The 20000-nt window shown below is 41.5% G+C and overlaps 2 protein-coding genes and 1 long non-coding RNA gene across 3 annotated transcripts in view; all 3 read right to left on the bottom strand.

Moving 5' to 3' along the window:
- Window positions 1-1891: 1891 nt before the first annotated feature.
- LOC134177838 (uncharacterized) lies at window positions 1892-2544 on the bottom strand. The gene is made up of 3 exons (XR_009969556.1): window positions 2467-2544; window positions 2308-2410; window positions 1892-2084 (listed from the first exon to the last, which is right to left on the bottom strand). It is a non-coding gene; the product is annotated as an uncharacterized LOC134177838 (long non-coding RNA).
- Window positions 2545-11193: 8649 nt separating this feature from the next.
- On the bottom strand, window positions 11194-16505 carry LOC134177442 (uncharacterized). Its single transcript, XM_062644222.1, has 7 exons — window positions 16458-16505; window positions 15374-15466; window positions 15214-15312; window positions 13538-13600; window positions 12835-13476; window positions 12582-12770; window positions 11194-12508 (listed from the first exon to the last, which is right to left on the bottom strand). Exons 1-7 carry the CDS (start codon window positions 16485-16487, stop codon window positions 11366-11368), a joined length of 2259 nt encoding a protein of 752 aa, XP_062500206.1. The 5' UTR covers window positions 16488-16505; the 3' UTR covers window positions 11194-11365.
- A 2233-nt stretch (window positions 16506-18738) lies between these two features.
- LOC134177602 (acyl-CoA-binding domain-containing protein 6-like) overlaps window positions 18739-20000 on the bottom strand; it is a 4266-nt gene continuing 3004 nt past the window's right edge. Inside the window, exons 5-6 of the mRNA XM_062644379.1 lie at window positions 19810-19860; window positions 18739-18855 (exon numbers count right to left, since the gene is read on the bottom strand). Of these exons, the coding sequence (XP_062500363.1) occupies window positions 18739-18855; window positions 19810-19860 (168 nt within the window). The remainder of the gene's footprint in view (window positions 18856-19809; window positions 19861-20000) is intronic.

Raw genomic sequence — 20000 nt, 5'->3', positions numbered from 1 at the left:
TCTCCAGGTTGCTGCATGCAGTCCAACAGGACTAATACGAGAATGTGCAAACAAGCTCGAGCTACTAGAGATGGCTTGATGACTGCGGCCACAAATACAACTAAATGCGAGAACATGTCGCTTTTTCAAAGAAATTTACGTTAGCAGCACTCTATCCATGTTCTCTGCGATGTCCAAAGACAAGTCTCCACGTCCGGCTGTAAATGAACTATTCGTAGCTTGATTTGAAGCGAACAAATTTACAGGTAAAATTTCTTTGCTAGAGTATCTACGACTGATATGAGCATACACACAACAAAGTGGTTCGTGTTCAGTCTCTTGCATAGCCGATGCGACAAAATGGGGTCTGGCTAGACGAGAGTAGTTTGTGTTCTGCATTGCGGAGGTGTATGAATCGGTCTGTGTCTACTCTTCAAATCTCTACATATACTGTTCTTAGCTGACACATCAAGAGGGGAAGATGTTCACAACTGATTGCTGGGTGCCATGGGATTAATACGAGAATGCAAACAGGCTGCATGGAACTACAAACTACAAAGAAACTTACATTAGCGCTATGCCTAGACGTGCATGTTCTCTACCATCACAAATCACCGTGTCTCTGGTCTGTCTGTTCTCACTGAGGCTTGCCCCAACAATGCTTTGAATTATTAACTAGTAGGTGTACTTTACTGTAAACCTGTATCTTAAGACTGGTTAGTTTACATAGTAAACATAGGGTAACATCAGGAGTAGAAGATTACAGAGGTTAGTAGCCTTGGTATTCCAGACTGCTTTCTGCACGTGATGGCAGGTGAGAGTGGGAGGAGAGAAGAAAGCAGTCTGGAATATCGAGGCTAAGAGGTTAGCCAAACCTTTGTAATGTTAATAATAGCTAGCGGTTGAACTATGTATTACTAGCTAGAAATGACTGTCACAATGTTGCATTGCTTGGTTAGCACTGTATAGCTGGTAGCTTTCTTGATATGAGTAAGCGCACTAGTCGTTCAACCCAACGATTGCTTTGCTTTCAGACGTGTCAATGTGCTTGCTCGTAGGGCAATATCACCTTGTCTCCACTGGTTCCAGGCCAGAACGTCTCAAGCGACTGTCCGCTGTTCTCTTTCCTACTGACAGAGCAACTACAACGACTACAGAGCCGGCAGCAGCTTTATCCACAGTGGTAATGACGAAAACGCCTACCATGGCCACACAAATCAACAGCACATCGCTAAAAACTGTGAGCCAGTCAGCAGTACAAGCATCGATAGCTGCCATGTCTGAAGCTATTCGATCCAATGCTCAGTTGTTCGAGATTCAGGTCAGGCTCTTCCTGCCACACAAGGGAAGCTGTACCCGGATGCCGAGACGCAGTCATGGGAACCGGTACAACGACAGCAGCCAAGCTCTCGCTCATCATCAAGGTCTCGATCAACATACAAACGACAATCTAGATCGCCCAGTCGCCGTTCCTGCATAAGATCAAAAACACGTCGTTCCAGCCCTCGCACATCTCTCAGCCACGATGTTCGGCAGCTGGATTTAGCGATCAACCGGCATCCTGGATGCTATCTAGGAGGACAAAGAGGAAGATCTAGCAAGTGAATATGTTGACTGCGGCTGCTGCTGCTACTACTACTACTACTACTACCACTGCATACAACTGCCAAGTGTCTGGTCACAACGTTCCACATGGGGAGCTGCCGCATCAGCGACCACGCCACCTTCCATATACTGGGGAACAAAGGTAAAAAAAGTCCAAAGTTCAAAAGCAAAGCAACTGCAAATACATGTAGTAAGCAACTCAACTGCTTTCTCCTTCTCCCCTAGCTGTGTACAAAGTCTCCATTAACAAGATGCCCACGTGCACACGTGCACACACACACACACACACACACCACACCTGCTGTAGTTGCAACTGCACCAAATATGATAGAGGACAGGAGAAAATGGACAAGAAACGATTGCACTGTTGTACGTCTCCATTGCTTTAATTAGTAGAAGAATTCATGTCACACCACATGTTAGCAACACATAGCCAGGAATCTGCAATGTTTGGTGATGAATTGAGAAGCTGCTGAGCAACCTCAACTGCTGCATCATTCCTGTAAGACAAACATTGTAGTCTACGTATAAGATGCATACCTCCAATCCAATAGTCTATAGTGCATGTGAAATGCATCCCTCCAATACAATAGTCTAGTGTATTGAGAGATGCATCTCTACAATACAATATAGTGTATTGTGAGATGCATCCCTCCAATACAAATAGTCTAATGTATTGTGAGATGCATATCTCCAATCTAACAATTCCAATCACGTCTCTACTTGTCAGCAGCAATGTGCAGTCCAATAAGATTCATAGAAAGACCAACACAGCCCTTCCAATCGTCGCCTACCATATTTCCATTCTTGCAAACCTCAATAGCATCTAAACAATTCAAACAACTAAAATAATTAAGAGAAAAACAAACACAACACACTAACAACATAAATCCTTGACAAGTGATGCATAGCACGACCTCCATGTTTTCTACCGACTCCAAGGAATCACAAACATCTCCTACAACAGAAATCATAACAACAGTCACAAAATTTCTTCAAATAATTAAACAAATAATTAATATCAATGACTCAACCTTGTCTGCAATCTTGGATGGGTTATCAGAGATGGAATCAAACATAATGAATGGCAACACAGTAAACGCTGCAACGTGTACGTATGCAAGCCACCCAACACAAAAATCAGCAATAACCATCATCGACCGATCAAACTCTTTCAAGCGATCCACAATCGTCTTCATCTCATTGTCCACTCTCCCAGTTAATACATTCACTTGAGCTTCATACATTGCTGTCTCCAGGATCCGATGTGAAAGTGTGGCATCATCACCATCCAACCTTTTCAGGAAGTCATAGACGTCCCTGATGACTGACATTTTTCCTTTATATGTTTCTGTGTTCTGCAGGCAGCACCAGTAAACGAGAAACGTTAGGCAAAACTTGGTTGCTTTCTGTGAGATGCGCGTGAGAGCTCTGACGTCTGATCTCTCTGACTGTAGATGTGAAGGTAATGCAGCCAGATGGGTTCTGACGAGCGATTGCTCTCAAGAGCTTTGGACAAGATGTGAAGACCTTGGTCAACACTGAAAGAAAAGACAAGTGAGAAACTGATAAAAACACAAACAAACAAGTAAACTAAACAAATAAACAAACAAAGACCTACAAACACAGACAAATAAACACACAAATTAACAGACGTGTGTGTGTGTGTGTGTGTGTGTGTGTGTGTGTGTGTGTGTGTGTGTGTGTGTGTGTGTGTGTGTGTGTGTGTGTGTGTGACCTTTTGTGTTGTTTCATCTTCATGTCTGCCAACTCTATCCACATAGAACTATTACTCGGACCGTTTTGTAACAAACGTTTGATCTCCTCCGCTGCTGAGTCGATGTTGCCAAAATACCAATCATGATGACTGAAATGTACAAATCATATGTTTATGTAAGTTACACATGAGGAAAGGTGGCCAGACAAACAAACATACAAGCAAACAGAGAGATAGACAGACCGACAAACACACCACCAGATGGACAAATAGACATACACCCAGACACAAATCAACAATAAAAGATATATAACCACCTTGTTTCCTGTAGCAATTTGTTGGCTGGTTCCATCACATGATGTACAGGCTTTACAGCCAACAGCGACACCGTGGAGCTGTACGACTCATCCTTGCTGCCATCTTGTCCAGCACTTTGAAGACAAACATGAAACGGATGCTGTACACAGAAGACTCAACAATACGTGTAATAAAGTTGATATTAACCATGAAGATTGATACGGTGTTTGAGATGTTTGCTGACTTTCACAGACATCGTCTTATGAAGTCCCTTTGGTTGATCTTTGCCGCTCGATTGGTTCTGATTGTAGTGGCCACAAAATGCTTGAACAAACATAGCTGTTGTGTAATTAAAGAATGTTGGATTAGCATGTGAGATTTCAGCTTCTTTGTAAAGATTGTCTGTCTGTATACTCGTCTGTCCATTAGTCTAAAATCAGTCTGTCTGTCTGTTTGTTTGTACATCTGTTTGTCTGTCTGTTTGTCTGTCTTTGTGTTTGTCCATCTGTCTGTCTGTCTGTCCGTGTGCTTGTCTAATGATCTCTTTGCCTCTCAATCCTCTCTCAACATGTCCCTCCGTCTGACCACCCACCCATCCATCCCTACCTACCAACTATCTAATCCACAAACCTCCTTCCCACCATCTCACCCATTTTTGATCTTCTCTCTTTAGTGCTGTCTTCCTTCGTCACTCCTCCCATGCTGAGAGCAAAGGCAAGCAGCTGCACGAGACTTTCCTCCTCCGACAGTTCAGCAGACTGTAAATGAAGCCTAAACAACACACAACAGTCAAACATTTACAGCACAATATGCACAACATGTAAACACCATTTGCACGGCTCGTCGTTGCTCTTCCCATTCAAATCAAACCGACACAACATCTGATGGCTGTCCCATCGTCTAGCAAAGATGGCAGACGAGTAATCAATTTTTTGCTGTTGAGAGAAATACGGACTGAGCCTAAAAGTAAATGAGGAAACACGATGTGACACAACAGGAGAACACAAATGGGATCTAAGTGATAAATTTGTCTGTGTAACTGCTAGTCTATACATTAATCTAGTTGTGGATTTGCGTTGTTTGTCATCACCTGTATGATCTGAACACAGTCAGAGGACTTTCATATGCGACAAATTGTTTGCTTGTTGAGATGGACACGTCACCATCTGTTGGTCGGTTTGATTGTGTAAACTAGTAGATCATAAACACAATGAATATGAGGATGTTGTGTATACTGATGATTGGTGCTATTACCAAATGTTGTGTGATGGATTTCTTTAATTTAGTTGAGATACGTTGTTTGTCTGATGGTGAAGTCAAGGGATTGTGAGTTGCCAATGAAGTAATGACTTTGTCAATAACAGATGAGATGTCTAGAAGACTAATGGTTTCTTATGAAATAATGTAGTTGTGTGTGTGTGTGTGTGTGTGTGTGTGTGTGTGTGTGTGTGTGTGTGTGTGTGTGTGTCACGTGACTACACCTCTACCTCTTCAACTCCTGCCTTTGGAGGGATAACAACTGTGATAGAGTCAGAATGGTACATGGAATTATCAAAGTTAATGGGATTATCAAAGTTAATCAACAGCTTTCTCTAAAAATTCAATAAACAACCATTTACCAATCCAAAAAAAAACCCAATAATTTTGACCTCACCTCACATTCTTTACCAAGAGAATAAAAGTGAACGATAATAAATTGCGACGACCACTAGACTACCAATGGCACCTCCTACAGAAATGGCTACTGCATTGCTTCCTTTGCTCTGACCGACATTACTGACAACACGAGGTGGTGCAGAAGATGTGGTTGTAGGATTATTGAATGGAGAAGTGATGGGAGAGATATCGGACTCACAGTAAACACCATAGTAACTATCATTACAACTGATGACAACAGACAGATGTGATACTTGGAAAATGTATTACATGGAAAGTAACAAACAGACAGACAAACAAACAGACAGACAGACAGACAAACAAACAAAGAGACAGACAGACAGACAAACAGACAGACAGACAGACAGACAGGCAGTAATTTTAGCTGGACAAAAATCTTGCAGTGTCCTTGACGAATATCAATTTGTTTTAAACTAAGTGGTTAAATGTATTCTGATCCCCCTATGGGGTCATCTGTTGTAGCCTTAAGTGTTTGTTGTTTATTTAGAGGAACATTACTTAGAGACTAGCTTTTGAGCTCTTGATAGAAATTTCTTTGGATTTGAAAAATATGTATTTGACAGACAGACAAACAGACAGACAGACAGAAAGGCAGACACCACACACACACACACACACACACACACACACACACACACACACACACACACACACACACACACACACACACACACACACACACACACACACACACACACACACACACACACCAAACAGATGAGTCGTGTTACTTACATGCAGTATTGACCTTCTACTGAGATATAACATCGTCCACGGCTGTGGTATCCAGTGCTGGGACAAGACAGAGCCTCTCGAACAACGTCAGTGTATCGAGATCAAGTGCGGTCACTACGACATCTACAAATGAATCAAACTACCAACAGCCATCATACAGTAGATAATCAATACAACAACTTCAAACATTTATTTGTGTTGCCTTCCTTCACACAATGTCCATTGTAATCACAGTAACTGTCATTACATCTTTCAACACCTAAATGCAATAGAAACCAAAGAAAACGTGACAAGATGCTGCATGTACAGAGTGTCTTACCAACTGAAAATGTTTTTTCATCATTCAACAAATGGGAGCCATCGGGAGAGAAACACTTGTAGTCCGACACAAAACTGGTGACACAATTATGACTGCAGTTCGCTTGATCGCAGTGACTGGGAGAGTGTCGCTGTTATTCTTCCTGATAAACTGCAATGCCTGGAAAAGATAAATAATTTATTGACCTTCCTAGAATAATACGAGAGATGCATCTCTCCAATACAATAGTCTAGTGTATTGTGACATGCATCCTTCCAACACAATACTCCACCACATACCTTGTACAGAGTCCACATCATGATCAATCATCATCAAATCGATTGGCAACAAAAACTCTTCCCTCTTTCCTCGGTCCCCAATCAGACCACACGTACACCTTTTCCTCATACAACGCAATAAAGAGAGGCCGCCCAACACCACCCTGTATAATAACTCTTCGATTGTAATCCAAACAATCACAAACCTCAACCTGTAAAAACAGACAAACACATAACACCAACAAAGATTTATTAGACTAAGACACAACCAAAGCTCTACAATGTGTGTGTGTGTGTGTGTGTGTGTGTGTGTGTGTGTGTGTGTGTGTGTGTGTGTGTGTGTGTGTGTGTGTGTGTGTGTGTGTGTGTGTGTGTGTGTGTGTGTGTGTGTGTGTTTGTGTCCATCTTCACTTACCACTCCACGATTGCCGTCGACCCAGTAGATCCTCTGTGCTACTGTATCAACCGCTGTTCCATTCGCTAATCCATTCGCTAATCCATCCACCCCAATGTGTCTCTGTCCCATGCCATCCATAGCAGCAGCACCGATATGCGAGTGATCCTCCCAATCAGTCCAGAACAGATACCCTCTCAATGGATCAACAGCAAGACTACGCGGCTTGTCTAACTTCATACTCTCATTCACGACAACTCGATGATACAAAATATCCAATTTAGTCATAAAGATGGTACGATAAGCAGAACTCGACCAATAGATCCAGTCGTTCAAGTAGCCGATGGCAAGACCGTCAGGGCTACAAGCGCCAACCACTGTTGTGAGAATCGGTTTTGGCTCTGCGCTGTTGTTGTTGGAAACCGCACATATACGATTCCTTTGGTATTCACCAAAGTAGATCTAATTAAATCAGAAAACAATTAGAAAGACAATAAACATACAGACTAAGTGTGTATACAAACTTACCATGCCTGTACGGAAGTGGAAGGCGACCAGCATATGATTGATAGTCTCTGTTTGGCTTCAATCAACTTTGTATTGACATCCATTAGCTTGACATCCTGACCATCAGCGTACAACAACTTGGCATTTCCTTCTGTAAGACAGACACAGTAGATAGAATTAAAGCAGACAAAATGCATGTGCGCGTGCACACACACACACACACAAACACACACACACACACCCACACACACACACACACACACACACTCACACACACTCACACACACACACACACACACACACACACACACACACACACACACACACACACACACACACCATATGTAGATACTGCACCTATACTATATTTCTTCAATGAAAGTCACTCTCCATTAGAAGTCGCCTTCAATTAGAGGCTGCATATGCCCTCAAAGGCACCACAGCCTATACTGTCATGCTTATAACTTAACTAACCTTACTAACACACTGTCCCACCCTTATACTAGTTTACAGGCACTTACTTTTAGTTCTCTATGTTGTCATAAACAGGTTTTGGTGGAGGTGGTGTTCTTTGCTGATTGTTATTCACCCCTTCATCTGTCTGCATGCCCACGTCCGTTCTCATTGTGGCTGTACGTCATCACAGGCCGTCTTTTAAATGATCAGGAAGAAAATAATAGAAACAAAGAGAAACATGCAATGATCGAGTAAGCATGACACCAACAAGCATATGGCCTGACATGTCATTCCATCCACATCCTGGCAACACAAATTAAAATTTAAATAAAACATGTTGAGATGTCAGCACTGTGTGTGTGTATATACTCACCCATGTACAACTGAATGCATGTTCCCATCTTCAGAACCGATCACCCAGCATTGCGTCACATTATTCCATTCCATCTGCATGGGCAATAAAATCAATTTAATACGTATACACAATTCTATATTTCTAATAGAACAGATATGATAGGAAAGAGATGGACAAACAATAAGACAAACATAAACAACCTTTCCGGGCAATATCCCATCTCGGTTATAACACCATCAGAAGAAAGGTCGTCATCTTTGTCAGACTTTGATTTTTGGTAACGAACTTTGTCAACCAGTCTGTCCACACATACAATAACAAATGTTACTTAATTGCCACACAATTAGACGACATCCATACATATTATAGTAACAATCCAACGTCAATAAAGTTTAAATTAAAATTTTAGTTTAGCTTCTTGGAACAGACATATTCGATTGAGCAGAATGATATTGACCATTTAGTTCGATCTGTCCAATTTGGTATCATAGCGTAATTAATTGTTGTCTTCATACGATCATAAGACTATAGTCATTGGGTAGGAAAGTTGAAAAGGCATCAGTTTCGTGAAAAGTCAGTCAACGGATGTCTTACAGATTGAGATCTACATAGAGTTGCTTCTTTTTCAGTCAAAGATAAATCTGTTCTTTTGAATTGTCATACAATGTACTTACCTTTATGAATAACTTAATTATGACGACGTTATATGAAGGCAAATGATATCAGATTATAAATTTCACATTCAAATCAATGAAATTGTTAACACTGAAACCCCGTATAAGTTTGAAGTTTGTAGTGGACGCTCGAGGCCGCGCAAGTTGCGTGAATGTGAATCCGTTTTAATCGGCTTGTGGAGATCGACGTGAAGAACGACGACATCCTGTTTTTATACTGGACACTCAACGGTACACGATCGTTTGTGTATTTGAAAAAAAGGAGAAGTTTTGTGACACACCGGGTTTGCATGCACTAGGTAGAGCCTACTACTAAAATTAGACATTTACTAAGGCTAGTGAGGCATTAGGACAGCTGGAGTTATTGAGTGACTACCTGTAGTGAAAGTCTAGCTACAGCCATGCAAACAGGCGTGTCCTTTACGTGATATAGTTGTATGTGAAGTTTTCACTTTGAAATGTGTGCAGTGAGGCAAATTAGGCTAGAGGTGCATGATGTCGATGTTTAGCTTTCGTGTTTTTTGTATTACCTTCCACTAGACTAGTGGATAGTTGAAAGTTTGCCTTCTTACTTGTACAAGTGATGACAAGGAGGAAAGAAGAGCAAGGGATGAGTTGAAGTACGAGCAACAAGTTGTTTACAATCCTAGTAGATGTTGTAGCTGCTTGTTGGCCTTGTGTTTGTTTGTCTGTTAGTTAACTCTCAGGGTTATAGGAACGGGTCTGGTGGATCGATGATTGCCCAAAACTTGTGGTTGAAATATAGGTGATTAAATAGCTAATATATTTATTGTTGAAACAAAAGTAAATTATAGTGTTATGACGTAATTGCTATTTAGGCTGCCTTGAGGTCATCGGGTAGCAAGGAATTACAGTTATAGTTGGTAAACAAGAGTAATTATACAAGAACACCGTGTACAATAGATTATTAGATAGCCAGTTTGCTAGAAAACTGCTCTCTTGGCATTATCCTTAGACCACATCCTTTTAGCTTGTGTTAAGCCAGGTCACTTTTGAAACGCTTTCTACACCTGAATTATGGTCACTTGCCTGTGTGCATGTCTGTCCTTCGCTTGTACTGTCCATGTGTTTCAGTGTGCATTTCTGCTGTCTATGCAGGTAATCAGTGGTGAAGATGATCCAGCGGGGAAACAGTTATGTGCGAGTGAGCATTTTCTACTCTCTCATTATCAGAAATATTGTAACACGTTCGACAAAATTCATGATGCAAGTGCATGACCCTCACACTGTAGTTTTAGTCTCTTGTAGCCAGACGGCTCCCCTCTCCCTATGTAAGGCTGGTAGACATATACTGCTCTGTGTGTCTGTTAGCAAGTGGAAAGTGGTCTGGCTACACGAGACTACTGCAGTTTGTACTTTGTGATAATTGCTATTATTGATTTCAGCAGAACTCCGAAAATGCTCTATTCAATTGCACTCTAAAAGGAGAAAGATGAAAGGAGAGCAATGGGAATTAAATGTGAGGAGATGTCACTCTCTGTGACTTTATCTGTGATTGCTGGGGTAGCAGATTCCAAGAGCCATAGACAGAGTTACAGAGTTATCAAACGTCTTACAGAGTGTCCGGCAGTCAGTGGATACAAGTAGGAATGTCTCAGTGTGAACAACAAAGGTTTTTCATTTCTTATTTTAATTAATCTTACTATATCTGTAGTCTTCCTAAAGGAAACTGCACAGTGCACACGTGTGTAATAGAAATAGATCATTTATTTATAAAAATGTTTCCTGATTTCTGGTGAGCCACGTAAATGTTACTACACTAATGTTTCAGTTCGGTCATAGCTTCTTGTTGGTGTGCAAATACGATTCTATTTCTAAATAAGATAATAGAGTTTGTCAACATTACACCACCTGTTTATATTCTTTCACATAAAACTCACCTTCAATTCATCTTCCACTTCCTATACCTGAAGGAAGGTAACCAGCCTAACATATTGGAAGCGATCTGGTTGATCAGTCGACACTCTTGTGAGGCAATGTGGATGAGAGAGACCCAAATTCTAACTGAATCCTCCTGCTCATATTACATTCTGTAGTACCCCAAAAGGGGAATCGGCAAAAGCTGAAAGCCAACGCCATCCTAACACATGCCGAATTCTGCCTGTACCCTTAATTTTGGCCTCGTGTGTGATCCGGTCTAGCCTGCTATCAAACTTTACATACAAACACCGCCAATTTAAGTAGTATAGATAGATATAAATACTGTAAATACAACAATACATTTATTAGCATGATGTCTGGTGATGACATGAAATTCTTTTTACCCCAAGTGTCACTATGATTGCTAGCAGATACACACACTTCACACTCTCCACACCAACACAGACATTATGCCAATTTATGGGACTATAATGTTTATATAACGGTCACACTTATGAGCTACAATCATATTGGGAAGATGACAAGCTTCTCTTGACTGCTGCATGAATGGGATCCGGCAACAGTGCACATGCCTTCAGTAGCAGATCATCCATCTTCTTCATATCACCAACTTCCTCAGTCTTCACTTGAATAATTGCAGATAATTTATCAGCAGGAGACACTTTGTCATGAGACATGGCACTAATCTGAGAGAAATTAAAACCTAATCTTTCTCCAAATGAATACCATTGATCTACACCATACTCAATAACAGCCTTTGCAACTGGACTGGGAGAAAGTGGAGTTGCTTGTTTGGAAGGGAGAATAACCAGCAGGTCAGCAAGACTATCTTCCACTAGCTCATCACCAACTACTTGTGTTACTACTGTAAATGGCCCTTTCTTCTTTGCCTTTGCTTCCTTGATTTCCTCTCCTGAGTAAACAGCAACTTGTTTCAGTTCTTTGTGTTCCTCTAAATGCTTTCTGCTCAGATAGTCAGTCTCATATTCAGTGCCCTGACTGTATCTGTCTAACATATCTCTCCAAAGAGACATGACAGTGTCGAGTAGGGAAACACATTCTGCTTCTGTTGCCTTACCTCCACGACATACAAAGTCGACAGAACGAACAGGATCTACCATGGCAACCAAACATGCAACACGATTAGAAACTGTATCACCTTGTGATAGGATCAGTCCATTCCTCCACAGCTGTGCTTTCTTATCTAATGTAGTGCAAACTTTAGATTGAAACATACCAAATGCAGACGGACTGAAGATGGTCGTCTGACTGCTGCACACTTGACGTCGACCGACATACACTTTCTTACTCTCATCTCTCTTCCACATGACAGACAGATCCTTAGGAGGCAAGAGAGCTGGAAACATGTACGTGTCGTATCTGCCTTCCACTTTGAAGCAGATGCCAAGAGATTTACTCATTGTAAGGATTTTATCTGTGTTGAGTTGAATGTGAATCTTCTTATCTTTCTGGAAATCACTGATTGACTTTTCTGCTTCTCCTCTTGTTACTGTTACATCCTTCCTTTCAGATTTGACGTGCCACTTGAAATCCTCAGAAGCAATGAGAGGACCGATGGCATAATGATGTAGAGATGCAGGATTGAGAGCTGCCACATCACCGGCAACAGCAATCTAAACAGACATAACAACAATATTACACAAACATACATAAGTACAACAATTAAACATCCGCTAGTCGTCTCACCTCTCCTGAATCATCTAAAAAATCAACTACCTTCTCTACAACCTTCTTCTCTTGTCCTGGACATGCTTCCTGCTCAATCATCTCCATCAGTGTTGCCTTCTCCATGAACGGATCTTCTTGTTTCTTACGAAGAGAAGGAAGCAACTTAGACACGACTGGCTGACAAAGACGAGGATACAGAGGAGCAGACTGAAACATAAATATCTTTATCAGTAGGAAATATTTTCAACTAATTATTCTTATAATCAATCACCTGCTGCAACTGCTGCTTCACATCACAGAGAACTTTCTTTAGTTGTTTCATTTCAGCTGACCTGCTCCTCCTGCAGTCGAGAACAAAACAAACTTCAATGATGTTGATCTTGCCTTTGAACAGCTCACGCATGCGGTCGACCACACGCTGCAAGACACCCTGACGCCCTGGACAGTAATCTATGTGACTGCCAGCTATCAACACTGTGGGTATAAACTCTGCATCCAAAATGGCTCTGAGAAATGAGAGCCAATACTGAAGCTCTTCTAGCAACTCCTCAACACTGCACAGTCGTCTCTCCTCTCCTCTCACTAGACTCACTAGCAGGATGAAGAACGAGTTGGACGAAAAGAAAAGGCCGTGTGTTTTGTGGAACTGCCCTTGACCTGCAAAGTCCCACACTGACAAGCGACCCACTCCTGGAATGTCGACTGTCATCACGTTGATACCAATTGTGCGTTCCTCTTCACATTTTGGGTCATCTGCTTGATTCTCGTTTGCAAAAATCCACTTCAACAATCCTCGTTTGAGAGCCTCCATGAGTGTCGTCTTTCCTGCTCCTTCTTTACCAATGAAACACAATTTCATAATTTCTGGCCTCACTGTGCCCTTAGCATACAGAACAGCATACTTCTGTTCATCCTGACAATACAACCCATCCATTCTACACATACCACCATATCTCACTACATAAACGTCTCACTATTGCTTTCATCAGTCGTCTTCTCAGTTTACCATCAGTCAGTTGGTGTGGTCTCTTACCATCCTGACAACATAAACACACAAATAAGATAAGATGGTCTATACCAAAGTTTGTAAATAATAAAAAGACAAGAAACGTTATCATAGAAAGTTTGATTTCAGTATGATGCTTCATGTGAGTTTTGGTAAGTATACATCCTATACTATAATACGCCAATCCACACTTCCATCTGTCTGTCCACATGGATGTCTAGATGTCTGTAACGTGCTGCTCTTGGATCATCGCGAAACATGGCAGCCGGCTCGAGTTTGGCCGTCGTAGACGAACGGTCGAGACGGAGTTCGCCTAGACTGCCTCCGGCGGCCCAAAACGAGACTCTTTCTGCCTGAAACGAAATGAGCCAGAGTTTGTTTGTTCAATTAACTGAGTATAGGATGTGACGTTAGCTCGCCAGCCACTGTACGCCATTCTCTAATTGCCACAACTGGTAGAGTGCAAGATGCGCTCGCTGCAAGTGGAGTAAGCTGCCTCACCGGGTTGATTCTGCATGCATGTGTCTGTCCGTGTGTCACAGAAGGTGCGTCTTCTTCCAGGAAATGTGGCGTGTAAAGAGATATTGCTACCACCCATAGGGTGAGGTAGGACTAGTGTATGTATAATGTGACCTTGCTGTACAGTGTAGCAAATAGAACAATGACAAGACATAACACTGAAGTGTTATTGTCACATGCACAACTAACTTGCTGACTAAAACATAACTGTCATGTTCAAATAAACAAAAGCTTCACTGCACACTTCACACCACTGCTTGCTCTGTTTTAAGATTTGTAGCACCCTAGCTTTGTCTCTGCCAATCAGTGTCCAGTATTCACTTAGATTAGGTGACATAACCCACTACCACTACATTTTGACCGGTCAATAAATCAGGCCGTATAACTGCCTGTGGCTACAGGTTTATCAATATGTGAACCAAAGTGTAAACATAAAAAGTGTTTGTAATAACAATTAGGCTACTACATATATTTTATTAGGCTATTACATACATATCTGTCAAACAATACAAGTGCAAACTAAACTGAGAGTCGTCCTTCTAAAATTAACCGTGGTTAGGTGTCCAGCAACAGAATGATATTCGTGCACAGAACGCTGTAAACCAGCTATAATCTGCTGCATGGTAGAAGGTGGATACGGCTTTCCATCTTGCCTCCGAACTTCATGCATAAAATGTGTAAGCCGGTAGTTCATTTCTCTGTTGTTTATAACATGCAGATCATGCATGTACTGCCCTTGGCTGCTTGTTTCTCCATTTCTTCCATGCGTTGAACACTCTAACCGTACCATGCAGTAGCTTTGTGGTGTTAGGGGAACACACAAATCAAGAAACTTCTGAAAACTACTGGATGAAATGGGAGCTTTGAAACGAGATTCAGAAGACTGCTGATCAGAAACAACATCAACGTCTAGCAGTTTACTAGCTTCCAAAAACCAATAACTGGCAATTCTGCTGATTAAATGCACAAGTCGATTTCAGCCTGGGTAAGTCATCTTCATCACTGAACATTTTGCTACACAACTCATTCGAATTTGAAGAGGGGTGTATTTCGTTTATAGACCTGCCAGCGGTCTACAACCTATACATACTTATAACCTACCATAAAGTTCATAATATTGTTTACCTTATCTTTAGCATCTGCATCAGCCTTCTTCTCCAACAGACACTCGACTGCCTCACGATCATCAAGTTCAGCAGCAAAGTGAAGTAAAGTGCGACCAGACTGCATGCACAACACAAAAACATCTTTCACACATAATCAACAGTATTGTCAAAACTCTCACCTCCTTCTCCACTGATTGACAAAACTTCTCTGCAATCTTTCTTGCAACATCCACTTCATTACTACATGCCCACTGCAGCAGCTTCCACACATCCTATTATCAACAATCAAAGAAAGAGAATCAATGTCACAAATCAATTCCATAAAAGGAAATACAAACAAAAAACGCCAAAGTGTATCCACACATTATGCTGTAAGACAACTGTTACTTAGCCTCTTACCAGACCCTCTCGCGCCGTCGTGCCCGGTTTCCGTATAACACGACAACGCCTGAGAGGGTCTGGGATCATACCGCCTACCGTTTATGCTATTAAATGATCAAACTATCTCGTATGTCACCAAGCCTCAAGCTACTAATACGATTAGTTTAATAGTTATTCTCATGTGTCACACGGAATGTCTTGCAACAGACTTGACCTTCCATTCGTACTTTACTTGTTTCCTTTCAGTGTTGGTATCCTGTCTCTACGCAAGCTCTACGTATTTGCCAACCTCTCTGGGAAAGAGGACTTCCTCTCTAAGAGACTCTAGAGCGGAAGTCAACACCGTGTCTGACAGCACGCTCTGCCAGGCTCCAAATGTTCCCGAATCGTACTCGAGTTTCCCGATTTGTATTGTTCTCGTAGCCTAGCACAGTAATAGAGCGGCGCCTAGTGCATCCCTAGTCCAAGCTACCTAGACTGCTGATCGAATCACATTGGACCTCACAGCTTCAGATAACGTAAATCGAACTCAGGATCGAGCTCCCTCTGTGAATGAATCTCTTTCCATGCGGCAAGGTGGGTCTCTTCTCATGCAGCTGTACAGGAGCGAAATGTAAACAGTGAATGTATGCAATCGGATATCACAGCTAGCATAACTTTGATGGAAGGATAGCTTCATAATTAACTAAGAGCATGAGAGTGTTGACATTGATGATGTGGGGTGACACTTAGATGACGTGGGGTGACACTTAGATGATGTGGGGTGACACTAGGTGAAGAAAGTAGGCGGTATGATCCCAGACCCTCTCTGGCGTTGTCGTGTTATACGGGAACCGGGCATGACGGCGCGAAAGGGTCTGGTATGAGGCTACTGTTACTCACCTCTAATGCAACATCTTCAACTGACTGCATTATTGATAACAACAGATTAGCTGTTGACATGTGACCTCTTATCAAAGCAAAACCAAAAGGCTTCTTGCCATCCTATCACACATACAATAATTGTTGTAGAAAGTCTACATGGAAAGTACCCTTGATAATCAAACATGCACACACTCCTGTAGAAATGCATGTGCTCACTAGCAAACAAGTATGTGTGTCTAAACACACAGCAAAGCAATAATAAATGCATTTCATTCGCATTCTAAGTCTAAACTCTCTCACAATATTATATTATAGTGTATAGTATTATACTAGTAAATGAAGCTGTGTTTACACCGTCGCTTCACAGCTACGAGCGTATATATTTGCATCTAGGTGCTGTGTGTGTGTGTGTGTGTGTGTGTGTGTGTGTGTGTGTGTGTGTGTGTGTGTGTGTGTGTGTGTGTGTGTGTGTGTGTGTGTGTGTGTGTGTGTGTGTGTGTGTGTGTGTGTGTGTGTGAGTCCGTCCGTCCGTCCGTCCATGTGTGTATTTATTGTAAATATTAATGTAAATTTTATTAAATTTTGTTTATTTATTGTCATTATCATTAATTAATCATTACCTTAATTGTTGCTAGAATGTAAACGGTAATTCTTTGAAAACACATTGGTTTATCAATGTGATTAAAGATAATTAACTAAATACCGTCAATGTCTCACACTACTTCGAATTCACACAGCTACGCAACTCTTGCACGGAGCGGACTTGTTATCTACGTTATGTCTCAATTCTGCATCTATAGCGCTCTTGTATCACTGAAAGTTAATAAATTAATTAACTATTGAGATGGACTATCAGATCATTATCATACTTTTATTGAATCGTCGCCATCTTTCGTTCCGCTAATTCGTTGTAGCTAGAGATCGGTGTACGTCTCCCAGCTGCATAGAATATACTGTGAAGCGACATGCATGTACATCTAGCGACCGGATCCAGAAGAAAGCGGCGTGCACAACGTTTTCCACGATTCCTTCTTGCAAGACGACGTCGATCATTCATCATCAGTCCTACTTAAACATATTGCTCTCTTGATCGCAGATGACATACTGGTGGTGCGCATGCAACGGTGCTTAGAGCTAGATGCATGGTCCCATGGGACCTTCGCTTCGCTTCTTGAAGAACGATAAATTCGTTTGATTTGCGATTCTTTTGTAAAAAGTAACAAACGCATACAACTATTACCTGAACTTTACTCTGCGCTTCTTAGTTTGACGACAGTTTGACCGTAAAATGGAGGTTTACGACATCTCGGCTTTTCTGTCATAATGCGCGGGATTGTTACGTCACCCATTGTTGATGTGCCAAAGGTCTGCTGATTGGCTCTGCCAATTCCCGAGAGTGATTCACGCTGACAAGCTAGTATTACGTCACCTACATTTCGCGTCCCAAAACGATTGCTGATTGGCTCGACAAATACCCCGAGCGTGACACACGCTTACAAACAAACATAGATAGATAGGTACAAACATACCGACAGACAGACCGGAAGTCAATTCAACCCGTTTAGAGTGAGCTTTTCGCGAAGCAGGCCACCACTCATTGTGGTGTACTTCTTTTACGCTCGTAGCTTAATTATAGTGTATAGTATGAAGTCAAGTCTCGCATCATCATCACTGTCTATCTATATGTACAGCTCTGCAACAACACACATCTCCATAAATACTAAATGATCAACTGCAGCCAGATGCTTCCATACCTTCCCTATGTGCTATCTATATCTGCTCTCATTACGACTTGCTATCAGACAAGCAGCAACAAGAGACTGAGAGTCTTACCATTCGTATTCACTTTCACTATCCACAAGATACAAAAAATCAAATGATGTCCATCTCTAAGGGTGCATTTCCACTAGTGCCTAAACCGGTTTAACAATTAGTTTAAGGTAAACTGGTCTAAGGATTGATCTGTTTCCACCTGCACTAAACCAGTTATAGTCTAAACCTAACCCGATTTCTTAAACCTACTTTGAAGTAGGTTTAGCAAAGTGATTTAGGTTTAACTGTCACGTGATTTTACTAAGCTTGTTTAGATGGCTTCTGACAACTCAGTTTTGATGATATTAACTATTTTGCTTGGATAGGATTGCCTTAAAAGATGTAAGAGTCATTAAATAAAGGAAAGAAATCAGCACCTACAGAAAGAGAGGTCTGTAAAGACAGACCGTCTGTACAGTGCCACCCTTGGTCACTGTCATGCAAATTCCTAATAGTAGATGCTGAATCAGTGACAACCAACAGTTGCTCAGACTCGGCGAGTCAACAAAACAACCCAATACTTCAAAATAAGACGTTCGTAGACGCTTTGGTTTGCACATCCCGGATCTTCCAAGCTCTTAGTGGAAACAGTCGCTTTCTTGAACTGGTTAAGTTACAAATGTGTTTAAGCTAAATTAGTTTAAGATGCAGCTAGTGGAAACACAACTTAAATTACTGTCTTGTTTCAACTTGAAAGTGTCATCACACTGAAACAATATTTTAATTAATAATGAGCATGTTTCTGGACAATATCTCACAACATCCATTAAATCTAAAACTTCAATCTTTTCTACACCTCCAGCTATAAACATCTTTGATACCACAACAGTCGATTTATTTATTTAAAAAAGCAATGTTCTTAAATTTTCATGTTAATTAGCAAACATTAGTAATACCCCATTTACACAAGCACTTGTAAGCAGAACAGCCCGTGATGGCTCGAGTCAAGTGCATCGTGTAAATGCATAGCGTGCTGGAAAACGAGCCACGCATGCTCATTTGGTAGTCTCGCATAGTCAGACCCCTTTCCGCCGCGTCATACTTGCGGACGAAAATGGTAGGTACAAATAGCGTGGAGCAAGACGGAGACTCTGTGTTTTATCCAATTATGGAGTGACCAAGATGAGCAAGAAGTTTAGCTTAACAGTCGCCTGGCAATAGACCTACAGCGTCTCGTATATGTTCTACGCATTCTCAATATGACTGTTGTAGAAAAAACTTGATCAGCTTGGCTTCTGTCTATTGCAAACGTGAACGCAAGCTATGTCATGCTCAAGTAACTAACGGACGTTAGTGACACGCATTGGCTTCCTTCTACAGTGTGTTGTGTAAACACGGGCTGGAATACTGGGCTGGCACGGAGTGGCGTGGCATGGCTTGGTTCGGCTCGCTATGCATGCTCGTGTAAACGGGGTATAAGTTAACTCTACCATACAGATGCACTACACTATAAATATCACAAGTCCTATGCAGCAAACGTTTCGAGTCAAATGTTTGTAATATTGTTTACCTTATCTTTAGCGTCTGCATCAGCCTTCTTCCCAAGCAGACACTCGACTGCACTACGATCATCAAGTTCAGCAGCAAAGTGAAGTAAAGTGCGACCAGACTGCATGTACAACACGAAAACATCTTTCACACATAATCAACAGTATTGTCAAAACTCTCACCTCCTTCTCCACTGATTGACAAAACTTCTCTGCAATTTTTTTTGCAACATCCACTTTATTACTACATGCCCACTGCAGC

Source organism: Corticium candelabrum, chromosome 3 (genome assembly GCF_963422355.1).
Source record: "Corticium candelabrum chromosome 3, ooCorCand1.1, whole genome shotgun sequence".
In the NCBI taxonomy this organism is placed as follows: Eukaryota; Metazoa; Porifera; class Homoscleromorpha; order Homosclerophorida; family Plakinidae; genus Corticium; species Corticium candelabrum.
This window is presented reverse-complemented; position numbering and strand designations above follow the sequence as displayed.